Source organism: Agelaius tricolor, unplaced genomic scaffold (genome assembly GCF_023055355.1).
Source record: "Agelaius tricolor isolate 1412-34295 unplaced genomic scaffold, bAgeTri1.0.p SCAF_78, whole genome shotgun sequence".
In the NCBI taxonomy this organism is placed as follows: Eukaryota; Metazoa; Chordata; class Aves; order Passeriformes; family Icteridae; genus Agelaius; species Agelaius tricolor.
In genome coordinates, this window is record NW_027269338.1 from 732,620 (window position 1) to 749,570 (window position 16,951).

The 16,951-nt window shown below is 52.6% G+C and overlaps 2 protein-coding genes across 2 annotated transcripts; one reads left to right on the top strand and one right to left on the bottom strand.

Moving 5' to 3' along the window:
* Positions 1–885: 885 nt before the first annotated feature.
* Positions 886–4,749, bottom strand: LOC139585407 (erythroblast NAD(P)(+)--arginine ADP-ribosyltransferase-like). Its single transcript, XM_071418165.1, has 4 exons — positions 4,579–4,749; positions 4,272–4,484; positions 1,466–2,240; positions 886–890 (listed from the first exon to the last, which is right to left on the bottom strand). The coding sequence occupies exons 1-4, from the start codon at positions 4,747–4,749 to the stop codon at positions 886–888; spliced, it is 1,164 nt and encodes a 387-aa protein (XP_071274266.1).
* A 4,133-nt stretch (positions 4,750–8,882) lies between these two features.
* Positions 8,883–12,814, top strand: LOC139585408 (erythroblast NAD(P)(+)--arginine ADP-ribosyltransferase-like). The gene is made up of 3 exons (XM_071418166.1): positions 8,883–9,053; positions 11,409–12,186; positions 12,810–12,814. Exons 1-3 carry the CDS (start codon positions 8,883–8,885, stop codon positions 12,812–12,814), a joined length of 954 nt encoding a protein of 317 aa, XP_071274267.1.
* The last annotated feature ends 4,137 nt before the right edge of the window (positions 12,815–16,951 follow it).

Below are 16,951 nucleotides of genomic sequence, written 5' to 3' on the forward strand. Positions count from 1 at the left end.
GACCTCCACCCCCTGCTCTTTTTGTTGCCCCCTGGATCCCTCCTGACCCCAGGCCAGCTTCACTGGTCACCCACCAGCACCCCCAGGTCCTTCTCTACTTCTGATCCAGCAGGTCCCCTGCATCTGGAACTGACACTGGGAACTGTCCCTCCCCAGGGGCAGAACCTTTCCTTGCCCTCTTGAACCTCCCAGTTTCCAGCCTTTAAGGTCCCCTGAAGTGCAGGATGTGGCAGGATGCTCTGCCTGGAATGTGCCCTAGGGACAATGCCCCATTTGTGGCCATGACGGCAACATTGAGAGGAGTCTGGTGCAGATTTTGGCACTGAATGGGGCTAAAACCAGCCCAAATCACCAACTTCAAATTGACAACTGATGGTAAAGCACCAGAGCTGGGCGTGGCCATCCATCAGCTGACCCTGGGAACATCCAGGTCTCTGTCAGACAGAGATTCCTCTCCCCTATTCTGCTTGGAATGAAATGTGTCTGAGGATCCTCCCTTGCGAAGCGAATGCTCCCTAGGGATCCCCCTCTAGGTTGAGAGAAAGAGACCTTCCCAAGATTGTTGTTGTGGGGAGCCCTGTTTAGGAATTTTCTCTCTTTGCTGGCTTTGTCACAATCATTTATTGTATTTTTTGAAAGAATTTTTTATTAGAATTGCTTTGCACAAGGGTCTTGGTGGCCACACTGGCCAGGGTGGCTGTGGTAGCCTTGGGGCTGAGGGAGTCTTGGTGATCATGGTGGCCACAGCTGCCACAGTGACCACAGTGACCACAGTGACCTTGGTGACCTTGATAGCCTCATTGCTCAGAGGATCCAGGTGGCCAGTGCCAAGGCTGTGGTGGCCAGGAGGAGTCCTCTGAGGTGGAAAGGAGTCCTGGGAACACTCTAACCTGGGGGAAAAAGAGGAGAATCAGTGGGGCCATGGGGGTAGTGAGAGGGTCAGGGATAGGCATAATTGGGGATTAAGGGTGACAGGAGAGATGGGGGCATGAGTGTGACAGGTGACAGGGTGTCAGGAGGGACACAGGGGGGTACAGGGGCCAGGGAGGTCAGGAGAGTCATGGTGGGCTTAGAGGGCCATGGGGTGTTACAGGGGGTTACAGGGATTCAGGGAGTGCCATGGGGAGGTTTTCCATACACAGGGCCCATCCCCAGAGCACTGCTTTTATCAGAGAGGGACAGGGCTGGTACACTGTGGAGGTCCCTGTCCCTTGTGCCCTGGCATGGGTGTTCCTGTCCCTGTTCCCTCCCAGAAGTGGGGGTACCTATCCCTGTTCCCTGTCATGGATGTTCCTGTGCCTGTGCCCACAATGGGTGACCCCAGAATAGGTGCCCCCAGCCCAGGGTATCCTTGTCACCCCACACACTGTGAGTGTCCCTGTCCCCCATCCCCAGTCAGTGTCATTGTCCCCTGTGCCTTATCGTGGCTGTCCCCATCCCCCCTGGCTGTCCTCTGTGTTTTTACCTTGCAGCCACTCGCAGTTGTATTTGCTGTAGGTCCCATTGGACTGGAGCTGGATCTGTGTCTTGTCCCCTTCCTGGGTGTATTGGGTGACATTGAAGGTCTCAAAGGGTGGGATCAGCACGATTTTAGGTTCCGGATGTTCGCTAAAAAGCGTGACATCCACACCATGGCATGTGTGCACCTCGAGTATTGTGGTGTTGGAGCACTCGCCAGTTTGATTGCTCAGGAACACTGGCATGAAATGACCAAACCGGATGGTGTCACCATGCTGTGCCGCAAACCGGGTGCCACACACCATCAGGAACGCGTCCCGACACTGCCCGTTCTGAGCGTCCCTCAGCGTGGCCAGGGCATCGGTCAGCAGGAAATGCAGCGTTTTGAAGTGGAAGTTGTCCCAGTATTCCTGTCGGGAATGCCCAACCACATGCAGGGCATCATTGAATTTTCTGTGGTCAGTCATTGTGAAGGCCATGATGGCGGTGGCCTGGTCTGGGGACAGAGGGGACTCAGGGGGGCCCCGACTCTGCCACTCGGCTGCAGCCTTTACCCAAACCTCAGCAAACTCCTTGTTCTGCTCAAACTCGGAGCTGTTGAGGGCCGGCAATGCCTCCTTCATGGCAGGGCCGCAGCCCTGGTACTGATCATCAAAGGAGTCTGGGGCCATGTCCAGGGGGATCACATCGACAGCCGTGGTGGCCATGGCCATTGCCAGCAGTGCCAGGGTCTGAGCCAGGGGGGCCATGGCAGGGAAAGGCCACAGGGACCGGTGTGGACTCTGGAGGACACAGAGGGGACACAGGGGAGACACGGGGAGGGTTCATCAGTGAAGGACTGGGCAAGGGAGTGGGGTCAGCAGGGGAGTGGGGTCAGGGGGAAGAAAGGCACTCCTGCCCAGCCGACCCCTGCACATGTCTGAGTTCCCTGACCCCAAAATCTGGGATTACTTATGCCTCCCCAACATCCCCCAGCCCCAGGGACCCCAGTCCCACAGTACCATCGCCCCCAGAAGCCCAATCCCACTCCAGTGACTACAAGTCCCCTCAGCCTCAGCAGAATCCCAACCCAAATCCTGGGGTCACTCCCTGAGCCCCTCAGTGTCCCTCTCTGTTGGTCCCCAGACCCCACTCCTACTCCCATTCCCCAGTTCCTTTGGTATCACCCCAGGACATCAACCCAAATCCAGGCACCACCCTCTGCCCCCACAGTGTCTCCCAGCCCCCCATCACCGCAATCCCACTACACTCTCACCATCCAGTGTCCCCCCTCATTTTCCCCCAGAGCCCCCCACGACCCCAATGCCAGACCTGTGACTCCCTCAGTGTCCCCCCATGTCTGCAATCCCATTCCCTCAATCCCGTCTGCTCCCAAAGAGTCCCCCCAGTGTCCCCCCAGCCCCAATACCAAAATCAGGCAGAGGGAACTCCTGGATGGATCTGGAGATAGCAGAAAGCTGGAATTCCTTATCAGCTCAGACTCACAGCAGATCTCTCCTGGTCCTGCACATCAGGGGGGCACTTTGCCATGGGGTATTTATTCACCTTATTTATAAATATTCATGGAAATGTGAGCCTTATCTAATACAGAAACAGCACTTTTCCCGTAAATCATTTGCATTGATCCACCTCCTCCTGCAAGTCTTTTTATTGTCCTGGAGAGTCGTAAAAATGGGGCTTCTGGGGCTCATTTTCACCAAATACTGTGATATCAAATCACCTATCCTGGAACAATTTCTTTGCACAGGTGCTGTCGTTTCCTGTTACAGAACTTGCCAAAACCCCTCTGGAGTTCCCTTTATCTGTTTCTCCATGGGTTCTAGCTGTGATTTTCATCTTGTGCGCACAGCTCTCCATCCTTTTATCAGGATTATTATTCCTGCCATTTGGTCTTCAGGCTCTGTCCAGCACCTTCAGGGGAAGGGAAAATTTCCATACTGTCTGTTATTTGTCACTTTGTGACAGAAATGCTCCACTGTGGTCATCATCCATGCTGCCACCCAGGATCCTCAGGTCTTTCCTGTCCTGAGGAGCCCAGAATGGGAATGAGCACTGGGCAGAGCTGGACATGGTGCTGGGCAGAGCTGCACACAGAGCTGGACAGAGCTGGACACTGGGCAGAGGTGGACACAGCCCTGAGCAGAGCTGGACGTGGCACTGAACAGAGTTGGGCACAGCCCTCCTGATGTGCCTCACTGGGCAGGGAGAGGGGCACGATCACTCCCTGACTTCCTGGCCCTGCTCCTCTGAGTGCCCCCCAGATCTCTCCTGGCCCCAGGCCACATGGCCAGCTCCACTCGTCACCCAGAAGCACCCCCAGGTCATTCCTCAGAGCTGCTCCAGCAGGTCCCCACCAGCCAGGCAGGGCACTGGGGCTAAATTGGACTAAAACCAGCCCAAATCACCAACTCTGAACTGACAACTGAGGCTGAAGTACTAGAGCTGGGCCTGGCCATCCATCAGCTGACCCTGGCAATGTCCAGTCCCCTCTCAGACAGAAATTCCTCTCCCCTATTCATACTTGGCATGAAATGTCTCTGACGTTCCTCCCTCGGGAAGGGCATGCTCCCCAAGCATCCTCCTGAAAGCTGAGAGAAAGAGACGTTCCCACAAGTGTTGGCATGGAGAGTGACATTGAGCCCTGGGTAGGAATTGTCACTTTTGAATGGCTCTGTCAGAATTACTTCATGGAATTGTTTTGGAAGAATTATTTAATGGAGTTGTTTTGATAGAATCATGTAATAGATTTGATTTGACAGAATAATTTATTAGAATGTGAATTGACCAAACCAGACCCTCTGGCCACACCATGCCTGGAACTGGACATCATGCACACCCCGGAACACGTGGTGACACTGCCCATTCTGAGCATGCCTCAGTGTCACCAGGGCCTGGGTCAGCAGGAAATGCAGCATTTTGAAGTGGAAGTTGTTCCGGTATTCATGGCGGGAGCTCCCGGCTGCACACACGGCTGCATTGAACTCCTTGTAAATGTCCTTTGTTGTGTAGGCCACGAGAGCAACGGCCTGGGCTGGGGACGCCAGAGGGGACACAGGGGGAGCCCCGCTTGTGCCACTCAGCCTCGGCCTTCACCCAGGTCTGGGTGCACAGAGGATTCACCTGGAACTCAAAGTGGCTGAGGGCCGGCAATGCCAGGATCACGGCAGGCCTGCAGCCACCCCAGTACTGGTCATGAAAGGAGTCCTGGGCCATGTCCAGGGGCAGCACCTTGATGGCTGCAGTGGTCACAGTCATTGCCAGCAGTGCCAGGGTGAGAGCCAGGAGGGCCATGGCAGGGAGGTTACTGGGAGCAGTGTGGGACACTGGGGGACAAAGTGGGCCACACTGAGGGGACACTGAGGACACACGGGGCTACATGGGAAGGGCTCCTCTGTGAGGGGCTCAGCATGGCCCCTGAGCTCCAAGCAGATGAACTTTAGAACAGTGGCCATTTATCCTCATTTCCAAGGAGGCCTTGGATATTATCCTTTTGGTCTCCTATGCAGTGAGTCTCTTAGTCAGTGACACGGTTGTATTTGGTAAGTTTTTATTGATTCTGATCTGTGCTCCATATATTTTATCCTGTACTAAGAAGATAACCAGTAATTGCTTTAATAAAATAATAGCCTTACTAATGGGAACTGCTTTAACATCAAGGTACACAAACTCTTTGCATAAAGAACCGAGAAGGGGAAGATGTGGAAGACCAGACCGCTACAGAAGCTCAGCTGGGGAGCATGGCAGACCTTGTGGCCCTGGTAGAGTGAAGACTGTGGGAGAGAAAACTCAAGGCAAGAACAGAAGTGATGACGTCATGTCTGATCACTCTGCCCATCATGTCTGGACACTTCTGACCATCATGCTGACTGCTCTGAACAAAGAGGTAACAGGGATGTTGCTGGTGAAAGAGATAACAAGGACATTGCTAGTGTAAGAAGGATAATGGAGAATATTGTGTTTCTAAGGGGACTGGGGCAAAGGAGTCCAAGCAGAACATTTCATACAAACATGGTGAGCTATAAATCCTGGTAAACTGGTGCAATAAATGGCTTTGCTTTGCTGGCATTGCAGAGTCCATGTCTCTCAATCCCCGCACACCAGCTGCTCAGTACCAATCCCAATCCTGTGTTTACACTTCCAGTGTCCCCCTGGTGCTCCCCAGGATCTCATTTCTGCTCCCAGACCTTTGTAGCCCTCTTGTGACCCCAGGTTGCTCAGGAACCTCACCCAAATTCCTTAAGCCACTCTGTCCCCGCTCCTGCCCAAGTCCACCTTGGCCCTCTCCCAGACCCCAGTCCCACACCCAGTCCCATTAACAATTTCATGTCATCCCAGGACCCCAACTCAAATTTGTGGATGAACCCCTGACCCTACAATGTCAGCCTGGGGACCTTCCTGCCCCCCATTCCACAACTGCAACACACAACCCCTGTCCCATGTCCCTCCACAAGTGTCCCCTGGAGTCCCCCCAACCACCGACATCGAAATCAGCCAGAGTGAACTCCCTGATGGAAATGGAGGAAGCAGAAAGATGGAATTCTTGTTTAATTCAGACTCACAGCAGATCTCTCCTGGTCCTGCACATCAGGGAGGACCTTATCAACAGAATCTATCCATCTTAATTATACATATTCATCAAAATGTACTTCTTAGCTAATACAAAACCAGCACATTTGCCATAAATAATTGACATGGCTCTGGCTGTTTTGGGAAATAATTTTTATTGTCCTACAGGGTCATGAAAATGGGGTGTTAGGGTGTGGGTTTCACAAAGTGCCCCAATATCTCAGATGACCTTGTCTCAAACTTTCACTTTTGCAGGGATTGCTCCTTCTGTATTAGAGATCTTGCAAAAAACCCCTCATTAAGTGCCCTTTATCTCTTTCTCCACAGGTTCCAGCAACATTTGCTCTTCTGTGTGCACATTTTTACATCCTTCTATCGGTTTTTGTTTGTTCTTCTTAAAGCCTTATGCAGCACCTTCAGGAGAACTCAAACTTTCTATTCTCTCTCTTCTTGATCAGCCCCAATGACCCCGGTCCCACAGTCCCATGTCCCCACAAAGCCACCCAGTCCCACTCCCCAGTGCTCACTGAGTTGCTGCCACACCTCAGATACCAAATGGGGTCCCCTATCAGATGCCATCCCTGCAGGCACCTTGAGCCTGGGGATGGATCTCTTGGAGGAGTGCCTGGGTGACTTCCCTGGCCTTGCTGCTGTGGCAGGAGAAGTTCTGGACCCCAAAAAAGGAATTCACCAGCACCAGGAGATATCTGAGCCCATTTTGCCTTGCTAGCTCAGAAAATCCATTTGCCACTTATCACCAGGAGTGTTTTCTCTTGAACCCTTTGAATTCAAAATCATCCCCTCCAGGCATCACTGAAAGTGGAAACACTCCTGGGGAGTACTGGCAAATGGATTTTCTGAGCTTCCACACCTACATGGGCTCAGTTATCTCCTGGTATTAGTGGATCCATTTTTTGGGGTCCAGAACTTTTCCTGCCACACCAACAAGGCCAGGGAAATCACCCAGGCACTCCCGCAGGAGATCATCCCGTGGCTCAAGGTGCCTACAGGGATGGCATCTGATAGGGGAGCCCATTTGGTATCTGAGGTGTGGCAGCAGCTCAGTGAGCAGTGGGGAGTGGGACTGGGAGGAACTGGAGGAACCTGGAACAGTGGGATTGGGGTCGAGGGGGTTGAGCAATAAGAGAGAGAATAGAAAGTTTCAGATCCCCTGAAGATGCTGGATAGTACTTTAAGATGAACTAGCAAAAAACCATAAAAAGATGTAAAAGTGTGCACACAGAAGAGCCAAGGTTGCTGGAACCTGTGGAGAAAGAGATAAAGGGCACTCCAGTGAGGGGTTTGTGGCAAGATCGGTTACAGAAAAAGAGCACTGCCAGCCCAAAACGAAAGTTTGAGTCAAGGTCATCTGAGATATTGGAGCACAGAGTGAAACCCACATCCTAACACCCCATTTTTATGACCCTGAAGGACAATAAAACATATTTCCTAAAAGAGTCAGAGCCATGCAGATTAGTTACAGGAAATATGCTGGTTTTCTATTAGCTAAGAAGGGCATTTTGATGAATATTTATAGTTAGGATGGATAGATTCTGTGTGGCAATATCCCCCCTGATGTGCAGGACCAGGAGAGATCTGCTGTGAGTCCCAGCTGACAAAGAATTCCAACTATCTGATATCGCCAGTTCCATCAGGGAGTTCACTCTGTCCGATTTCGATGTCGGTGGTTGGGGGGACTCCAGGGGACACTTGTGGAGGGACATGGGACTGGGATTGTAGGGTGGGGGCATGGAGGCTCCAGGCTGACATTACAGGGTCAGGGCTTGGTCCCTCAATTTGGGTTGTGGTGCTGGGGTGACATGAAATTATTAATGGGACTGGGTGTGGGACTGGGGTCTGGGAGAGGGCCAAGGTGGACTTGGGCAGGGGCGGTGACAGAGTGGCTTAAGGAATTTGGGCCAGGTTCCTGAGCAACCTGGGGTCACAAGAGGACTACAAAAGTCTGGGAGCAGAAATGAGATCCTGGGAAGCACCAGGGGGACACTGGAAGTGTAAACACAGGATTGGGATTGGGACTGAGCAGGTGGTGTGCGGGGATTGAGAGACACGGACTCTGCAATGCCAGCAAAGCAAAGCCATTCATTACACCAGTTTACCAGGATTTATAGCTCACCATGTTTGTATGAAGTTTTCTGCTTGGACCCCTTTGCCCCAGTCCCCTTAGAAACACAATATTCTCCATTATCCTCCTTACACTGGTAATGTCCTTGTTATCTCTTTCACCAGCAACAACCCTGTCATCTCTTCTCTGGCCAGAGTGCTCAGCGTGATGGGCAGAAGTGTCCAGACATGATGGGCAGAGTGATCAGACATGACGTCATCACTTCTGTACTTGCCTTGAGTTTTTCACTCCCAAAGTCTTCACTCTACCAGGGCCACAAGGTCTGCCATGCTCCCCAGTTGAGCTTCTGCAGCAGTCTGGTCTTCCACATCTTCCCCTTCTCGGTTCTTTATGCAAAGAGTTCGTGTACCTTGGTGTTAAAGCAGTTCCCACCTGTAAGGCTATTATTTTATTAAAGCTATTACTGGTTATCTGCTAAATACAGGATAAAATATATGGAGCACAGATCACAATCAAGAAAAACTTACCAGATACAACCTTGACCCTGATAAAGAGTCTCACTGCATAGGAGAACAAAAGGATAATATCCAAGGCCTCCTAGGAAATGAGGATAAATGGCCACTGTTCTAAAGTTCATCTGGTTGGAGCTCAGGGGCCATGCTGAGCCCCTCACAGAGGAACTCTTCCCATGTAGCCCCGTGTGTCCTCAGTGTCCCCTCAGTGTGGCCCACTTTGTCCCCCAGTGTCCCACACTGCTCCCAGTAACCTCCCTGCCATGGCCCTCCTGGCTCGCACCCTGGCACTGCTGGCAGTGACTGTGACCACTGCAGCCATCAAGGTGGTGCCCCTGGACGTGGCCCAGGACTCCTTTCATGACCAGTACTGGGGTGGCTGCAGGCCTGCCGTGATCCTGGCATTGCTGGCCCTCAGCCACTCTGAGTTCCAGGTGAATCCTCTGTGCACCCAGACCTGGGTGAAGGCCAAGGCTGAGTGGCACAAGCGGGGCTCCCCCTGTGTCCCCTCTGGCGTCCCCAGCCCAGGCCGTTGCTCTCGTGGCCTACACAACAAAGGACATTTACAAGGAGTTCAATGCGGTCGTGTGTGCAGCCGGGAGCTCCCGCCATGAATACCGGAACAACTTCCACTTCAAAACGCTGCATTTCCTTCTGACCCAGGCCCTGGTGACACTGAGGCATGCTCAGAATGGGCAGTGTCACCACGTGTTCCGGGGTGTGCATGGTGTCAGGTTCCAGGCATGGTGTGGCCAGAGGGTCTGGTTTCGTCAATTCACATTCTATTTAATTATTCTGTCAAATCCATTCTGTTACATGATTCTATCAAATCAACTCCATTAAATAATTCTTCCAAAACTATTCCATGAAGTAATTCTGAGAGAGCCAGTCAAAAGTGACAATTCCCAAACAGGGCTCAATGTCACTCTCCATGCCAACACTTGTGGGAACGTCTCTTTCTCTCAACTTTCAGGAGGATGCTTGGGGAGTGTCCCTTTCCCGAGGGAGGAACTTCACACTCATTTCATCCCAAGTATGAATAGGGGAGAGGAATTTCTGCCTGAGAGGGGACTGGACATTGCCAGGGTCAGCTGATGGATGGCCAGGCCCAGCTCTGGTACTTTATGAGCATTTGTCAGTTCAGGGTTGGTGATTTTGGCTGGTTTTAGCCCAATTTAGCCCCAGTGCCCTGCCTGGCTGGTGGGGACCTGCTGGAGCAGCTGTGGGGAATGACCTGGGGGTGCTGCTGGGTGACCAATGGAGCTGGCCATGTGGCCTGGGGCCAGGAGAGATCTGGGGGGCACTCAGAGGAGCAGGGCCAGGAAGTCAGGGAGTGATCGTGCCCCTCTCCCTGGCCTGTGAGGCACATCAGGAGGGCTGTGCCCAACTCTGTTCAGCGCCATTTCCAGCTCTGCTCAGGGCTGTGTCCAGCTCTGCCCAGTGTCCAGCTCTGTCCAGCTCTCTGTGCAGCTCTGCCCAATGCCCTTTCCAGTTCTGGACAGTGCCATGTCCAGCTCTGCCCAGTGCCATGTACAGTTCTGCCCCGTGCTCTTTCCCATTCTGGGCTCCTCAGGACAGGAAAGACCTGGAGATCCTGGATGGCAGCATGGATGATGACCAGACTGGAGCATTTCTGTCACAAAGTGACAAATAACAGAGAGAATGGAAATTTTCCCTTCCCCTGAAGGTGCTGGACAGAGCCTGAAGACAAACTGGCAGGAATGATAAAAGGATGGAGAGGTGTGCATACAAGATGAAAATCACGGCTAGAACCCATGGAGAAACAGATAAAGGGAACTCCAGTGGTTTTGGCACGTTCTCTAACAGGAAACAACAGCACCTGTGCAAAGAAATTGTTCCAGGAAAAGTGCTTTTGGTATCAAAGTATTTGGTGAAAATAAGCCCCAGAAGCCCCATTTTTATGACTCTCCAGGACTATAAAAGGACTTGTAGGAGGAGGTGGATCAATGCAAATGATTTACAGGAAAAGTACAGTTTCTGTATTAGATAAGGGACACATTTTCATGAATATTTATCAATATGGTGGATAAATACCCCATGGCAAAGTCGCCCTTGATGAGCAGGACCAGGAGAGATCTGCTGTGAGTCTGAGCTGATAAGGAATTCCGGCTTTCTGCTATCTCCAGATCCATCAGGGAGTTCACTCCGGCTGATTTTGGTACTGGGGCTGGGGGGACTCTGGGGGGACTCTTGTGGGGGGACACGGGATTGAGGGAATGGGATTGCAGACATGGGGGGATACTGAGGGAGTCACAGGTCTGGGATTGGGGTCATGGGGGGCTCTGGGGGAAATGAGGGGGGACACGGGATGGTGAGAGTGGGATTGGGGTGATGGGGGGGCTGGGAGACACAGTGGGGGCAGAGGGTGATGCCTGGATTTGGGTTGATGTCCTGGGGTGACACCAAAGGAACTGGGGAATGGGAGTAGGAGTGGGGTCTGGGGACCAACGGAGAGGGACACTGAGGGGCTCAGAGAGTGACACCAGGATTTGGGTGGGGATTCTGCTGGGGGTGGGGGGACTTGTAGTCATGGGAGTAGGATTGGGCTTCTGGGGTTGATGGTGCTGTGGGACTGGGGACCCTGGGGCTGGGGGATGTTGGGGAGGCATAAGTAATCCCAGAATTTGGGGTCAGGGACCCCAGACATGTGCAGGGGTTGGCTGGGCAGGAGTGCCTTTCTTCCCCCTGGGCTGACCCTACTCCCTTCCCCAGTCCCTCACTGATGAACCCTCCCTGTGTCTCCCCTGTGTCCCCTCTGTGTCCTCCAGTGTCCACACCGGTCCCTGTGGCCTCTCCCTGCCATGGCCCCCCTGGCTCAGACCCTGGCACTGCTGGCAATGGCCATGGCCACCACGGCTGTCGATGTGATCCCTCTGGACATGGCCCCAGACTCCTTTGATGACCAGTACCAGGGCTGCGGCCCTGCCATGAAGGAGGCATTGCCAGCCCTCATCCGCTCCGAGTTTGAGCAGAACAAGGAGTTTGCTGATGTTTGGGTAAAGGCTGCAGCTGAGTGGCAGAGTCGGGGCCCCCCTGAGTCCCATCTGTCTCCAGACCAAGGCACCGCCTTCATGGCCTTCACAATGAGTGGCCTGACCAGCATCTTTAATGATGCTGTGCACGTGGCTGGGCGCTCCCAGCAGGAATACCGAGACAACTTCCACTTCAAAACGCTGCATTTCCTGCTGACCGATGCCCTGGCCACGCTGAGGGACGCTCAGGACGGGCAGTGTCGGGCCGCGTTCCTGAAGGTGTGTGGCACCCGGTTCGAGGCACAGCGTGGTGACACCATCCGGTTCGGTCATTTCATGCCAGTGTTCCTGAGCAAACAAATTGGCGAGTGTCCCAGTGAGGCAATGCTCGAGGTGCACACGTGCCATGGCGTGGATGTCACGCTTTTTAGCAAACATCCGGAACCTAAAATCGTGCTGATCCCACCCTTTGAGACCTTCAAGGTCACCCAATACACCCAGGAAGGGGACAAGACACAGATCCAGCTCCAGTCCACCGGAACCTACAGCAAATACAACTGCGAGTGGCTGCGAGGTAACAACACAGAGGACAGCCAGGGAGGATGGGGACAGCCATGATAAGGCACAGGGGACACTGACACTGACTGGGGATGGGGGACAGGGACACTCACAGTGTGTGGGGTGACAAGGATACCCTGGGCTGGGGACACCTATTCTGGGGTCATCCATTGTGGGCACAGGGACAGGAACATCCATGACAGGGAACAGGGATAGGGACCCCCACTTCTGGGAGGGAACAGGGACAGGAACACCCATGCCCGGGGACAAGGGAGAGAGACAGGGACCTCCACAGTGTACCAACCGTGTCCCTCTCTGATAAAGGCAGTGCTCTGGGGATGGGCCCTGTGTGCAGAACATGGGTGGGCCAGGACCTCCACATGGCACTCCCTGAAACCCTGTAACCCCCTGAAACTCCTCATGGCAATCCCTGAATACCCCTGACACACGGTCACCTCTAAGCCCACCATGACTCTCCTGACCTCCCTGGCCCCTGTACCCCCTGTGTCCCTCCTGACACCCTGGCACCTGTCACACTCATGCCCCCATCTCTCCTGTCACCCTTAATCCCCCATTATGGCTATCCCTGACCCTCTCACTACCCCCATGGCCCCACTGATTCTCCTCTTTTTCCCGCAGGTTAGTGTCCCCAGGACTCCTTTCCACCTCAGAGGACTCCTCCTGGCCACCACAGCCTTGGCACTGGCCACCAGGATCCTCTGAGCCATGAGGCCATCAAGGTCACCAAGGTCACTGTGGTCACTGTGGCAGCTGTGGCCACCATGATCACCAAGACTCCCTCAGCCCCAAGGCTACCACAGCCTCCCTGGCCAGTGTGGCCACCAAGGCCATTGTGCAAAGCAATTCTAATAAAAAATCTATCAAAAAAAACTCCATTAAATAATTGTGACAAAGCCAGCAAAGAGAGAAAATTCCTAAACAGGGCTCGATGTCACTCCCCCTACCAACAATCATGAGAACATCTCTTTCTCTCAGCCTAGAGGAGGATCCTTTGGGAGCATCCCCTTCCCAAAAGAGGAACCTCAAAGACATTTCATTTCCAGCAGAAATAGGGGAGAGGAATCCCTGTTTGAGAGGGGACTGGACATTCCCAGGGTCAGCTGATGAATGGCCAGGCCCAGCTCTGGTGCTTCAGCATCAGTTGTCAATTCAGAGCTGGTGATTTGGGCTGGTTTTAGCCCAATTCTGCACCAAAATCTGCCCCAGACCTCTCCCAATGCAGCCCTGATGGCTACAAATGGGGCATTTTCCCTTGGCCACATTCCAGGCACAGCATCCTGCCACATCCTCCACTTCAGGGGAACATTAAAGCCTGGAAACTGGGAGGATCAAGAGGGTAAGGGCAGGTCCTGTCCCTGGGGAGGGCCAGTCACCAGTGCCATCCCTGACTGGTGGGACCTGCTGGAGCAGTTCTGGAGAAGAATCTGGGGTTGCTGGTGGGTGACCTGTGAAGCTGGCCATGTGGCCTGGGGCCAGGAGGGATCCAGGGGGTATCAGGAGGGGTGAGGCCAGGAAGTCAGGGAGTGACTGTGCCCCTCTGTCCTTCCCAGTGAGGCACATCAGGAGTGCTGTGTCCAGCTCTGTCCAGTGCAGTGTCCAGTTCTGGGCTGCTCTGGTTTCCAATCCAGGTCTCAGGGATGACGCTGCCTGAGCTGGGAGGTTGGGCCAGGTGCCCACTCTGGGTCCTTCCAGCCTGACCCATGCTGGGATTTGGGGATTCTGGCAGTTGTGGTTCAGGAATTGTCCACCGGAGGGCAGCAGCGAGCACATGAAATCAGCGGCACTTTGCATTCGCCGCTCCCAGCTGCAGTTCCGGGTGCCAACAGCAGGCGGCAGCACGAGCTGCTGGCGCTGCCGAGCGCCCGCCCCGCCCCATCCCGGCCCCGGGGGCTCTGCAATGGTTTGGGCTGGAGCGACCTTAAGGCCCGTCCGGTGCCAGCCCTGCCATGGGCAGGGACATCTTCCCCTGGGCCAGGCTGCTCCAGGCCCTGCCCAGTCTGGCCTTGAATCGTTCCAGGAGTGGGGCAGCCAAAGCTTTGTTATAGATGGGTAACATGATGATTGGCTCTCACAATTAAGGGATGAATACTGTGTGTATGTTAAGAGAAATTTTACTGATGCATGGTAATCTTACTGTTTTTTGTTGTTTGGGTACTCTCTGTTCTCCCCATAATCCCATTCCCATCTCCCATATTGTTGCCACCAAATGGCCCTGGTTGTCAGCGTGTCAGGGATATGTGGAGGGAGGGCACGTACCTGTGCCCCTTGCATGGGACGGTTGGGAAATGGGAATGCCTGTTGCTGGGGAGGCATGGCATGACAACACCTCACTTCCAATCACACAGCAGGAAGGTCTCCACCAATGGACAGCAAGGAAGAGTCAAGTGGCCGACTTCGGGAGGAGCAAGGGACTTATAAGGAAAATGTTTGAACATATATGACTCCTTAGGAATATGCATTTGGTTGATGCAACACCAGGGGTATAAAAGGCAGAGCCGCCATTTTGTGGCACTTGGCCACACTCCCAGCACTGTCCCTTTTTCCTTATTCAGTCCTTTTGTTATGTTGTTGAGGTTTAATAAACATTTAAAATTTAAAGTGAGCGGTCATTTCTCACAGTCACTGTGGTTTCCATTACCACCAAGGCCACCATGACCCCCAGAAAAGAGAGGTCACCAAGGTGCCATGGCCACCCCTGACATTATGCCTGGAGGAAAAGAGAAAAACGGGAAAAGAGAATGGAAGACAAATCAAATCTCTTGGCTTTTTGCAAATATTAAGATGAATGCTACATGTATATGCCCAAATATCTTTGCTTTTATTTCTGCTATTAAGAAAAGGTTAGACATAGTAGCAGTGGTAGCTGATATTGTTACCAGTGAACTGTCTGTTTGGTCGGGATAACATCCAGTGAACATGTTATGAGGACCCTGCTGTTTAAATGCCAAGTTTCAGTGTCTGCTGTCCGAAGAAAGTATGGACCAAGGCCCAGACTGGAAGTGATAAAGAGAAGGAGCCAAAACTGCAGCCAAGAAGCAGGCATGCTCTAAAAAAGGCTGACCCAAGGAAGGGCCATGTTAAATAATTCCTGGAATATGGAAACTAGTTTATGGAACTATCTGGATATGCATACCGGTCTAGGAATATGCAATCCCAGTCCCATGTCCCTCCACAAGTGTCCCCTGGAGTCCCCCTAGCCACCAATATCAAAATTGGCCAGAGTGAACTCCCTCATGGAAGTGGAGGTATGAGAAAGCCAGAATTCTTTGTCAGCTCAGACTCAGAGCAGATCTCTCCTGGTCCTGCACATCAGGGGGGACTTTTTACACAGAATCTATCCGTCCTAATCATACATATTTATCAAAATGGGATTCTTAGCTAATATAAAACCAGCACATTTCCCATAATTAATTGGCAGGGCTCTGCCTCTTTTGGGAAATAATTTTTAGTGTCCTGGAGGGTCATAAACTGGGGTGTCAGGTTTTGGGTTTCACTAGGTGCCCCAATATGCCAGATGACCTTGTCTCAAACTTTCACTTTTGCAGGCATTGCACCTGCTCTGTTACAGAGCTTGCCAAAAACACCTCACTGCAGCTCCCTTTATCTCTTTCTCCTCAGGTTCCAGCAACCTTTGCCCTTCCGTGCCCTCACTTTTACATCATTTTATTGTTTTTTGCTAGGTCTTCTTAAAGCCTTATCCATCATCTCTTGGGGATCTGAAACTTTCTATTCTCTCTTATTGCTCAGCCCCCTCAACCCCAATCCCACCATCCCTTGTCCCCCGAGTTTCCCCCAGTCCCCCTCCCCACTGCTCACTGAGTTGCTGCCACACCTCAGATACCACTTGGGGTCCCCTATCAGATGCCATCCCTGTAGGCACCTTGAGCCTGGGGATGATCTCTTGGAGGAGTGCCTGGGTGACTTCCCTGGCCTTGCTGTTGTGGCAGGAGAAGTTCTGGACCCCCAAGAAGTGATCCAGCAACACCAGGAGATACCTGAGCCCATGTAGGCGTAGTAGTCCAGAAAATTTGCCAGTACTCCCCAGGAGTGTTTCCTCTTTCAGTGATGCCTGGAGGTGATGGTTTTCAATTCAAAGGGGTTTTTGAAAACGTCCCTGGCATTGCTCTCTAACAGACCTGACAGATTTGTCCTGTGGACACTGAGGATCTGAGGCCACACACGGGACCCCATCTCATCAATTCCCCAGAGCTTTGCTGGTGCTTTTCTCCTTTACAAATTGCTGCAGCAGGTGGGGAATTCCTGACCTGGTTATTGGGAGTAACCTCTCACCTACCCAGCCACCCTCTTTATTGTGGGCTTTTAGATAAGCTGCCAATTTTCAATCTGCACAACTCTCTCCAAGCCTCACCTCTGCCAGTGAAATTCCTTTCTTGGGAATTAACACCAGGATGCTTTGTTGTGGAACCTCTCGTGCAGCTTTATTGCAAGTCTATTTCCAACGGGGATTTGTCAATCCCCAGGCTGGTGCACCCTGTATTGTAGTACGGCCACTTCCTTGGGCAGCTGGGAGGAATCCAGAAGGGGCAATAATTCTTGTTTGTATTTAATTGGAGATCCCTGTGCTGTTAATTGACTTTTTTCTCTGCATATGGCTCCATGGGCATGAGCAATGCTCAAAGCAGATGGCAAGTGAGTTCCTATGCTTGCTCTTTTTCTCACAATTCCAGAGCTCTTCGTAACACATCGAGTTCCGCCCCTTGTTCCACATCTTCTTCCATGGTGAGCAGAGTATATATCAT

Bases quoted from the DNA above. Each gene is read 5' to 3' on its own strand.
- LOC139585407 (XM_071418165.1), bottom strand. From the start codon at position 4,749: ATGGCCCTCCTGGCTCTCACCCTGGCACTGCTGGCAATGACTGTGACC. The intron at 4,485-4,578 runs GTGAATCCTCTG...TCCCCAGCCCAG, and splicing joins TCAGCCACTTTGAGTTCCAG to GCCGTTGCTCTCGTGGCCTA. The intron at 2,241-4,271 runs GCATGGTGTGGC...TGTGTCCTCCAG, and splicing joins TGCATGATGTCCAGTTCCAG to AGTCCACACCGGTCCCTGTG.
- LOC139585408 (XM_071418166.1), top strand. From the start codon at position 8,883: ATGGCCCTCCTGGCTCGCACCCTGGCACTGCTGGCAGTGACTGTGACC. The intron at 9,054-11,408 runs GTGAATCCTCTG...TGTGTCCTCCAG, and splicing joins TCAGCCACTCTGAGTTCCAG to TGTCCACACCGGTCCCTGTG.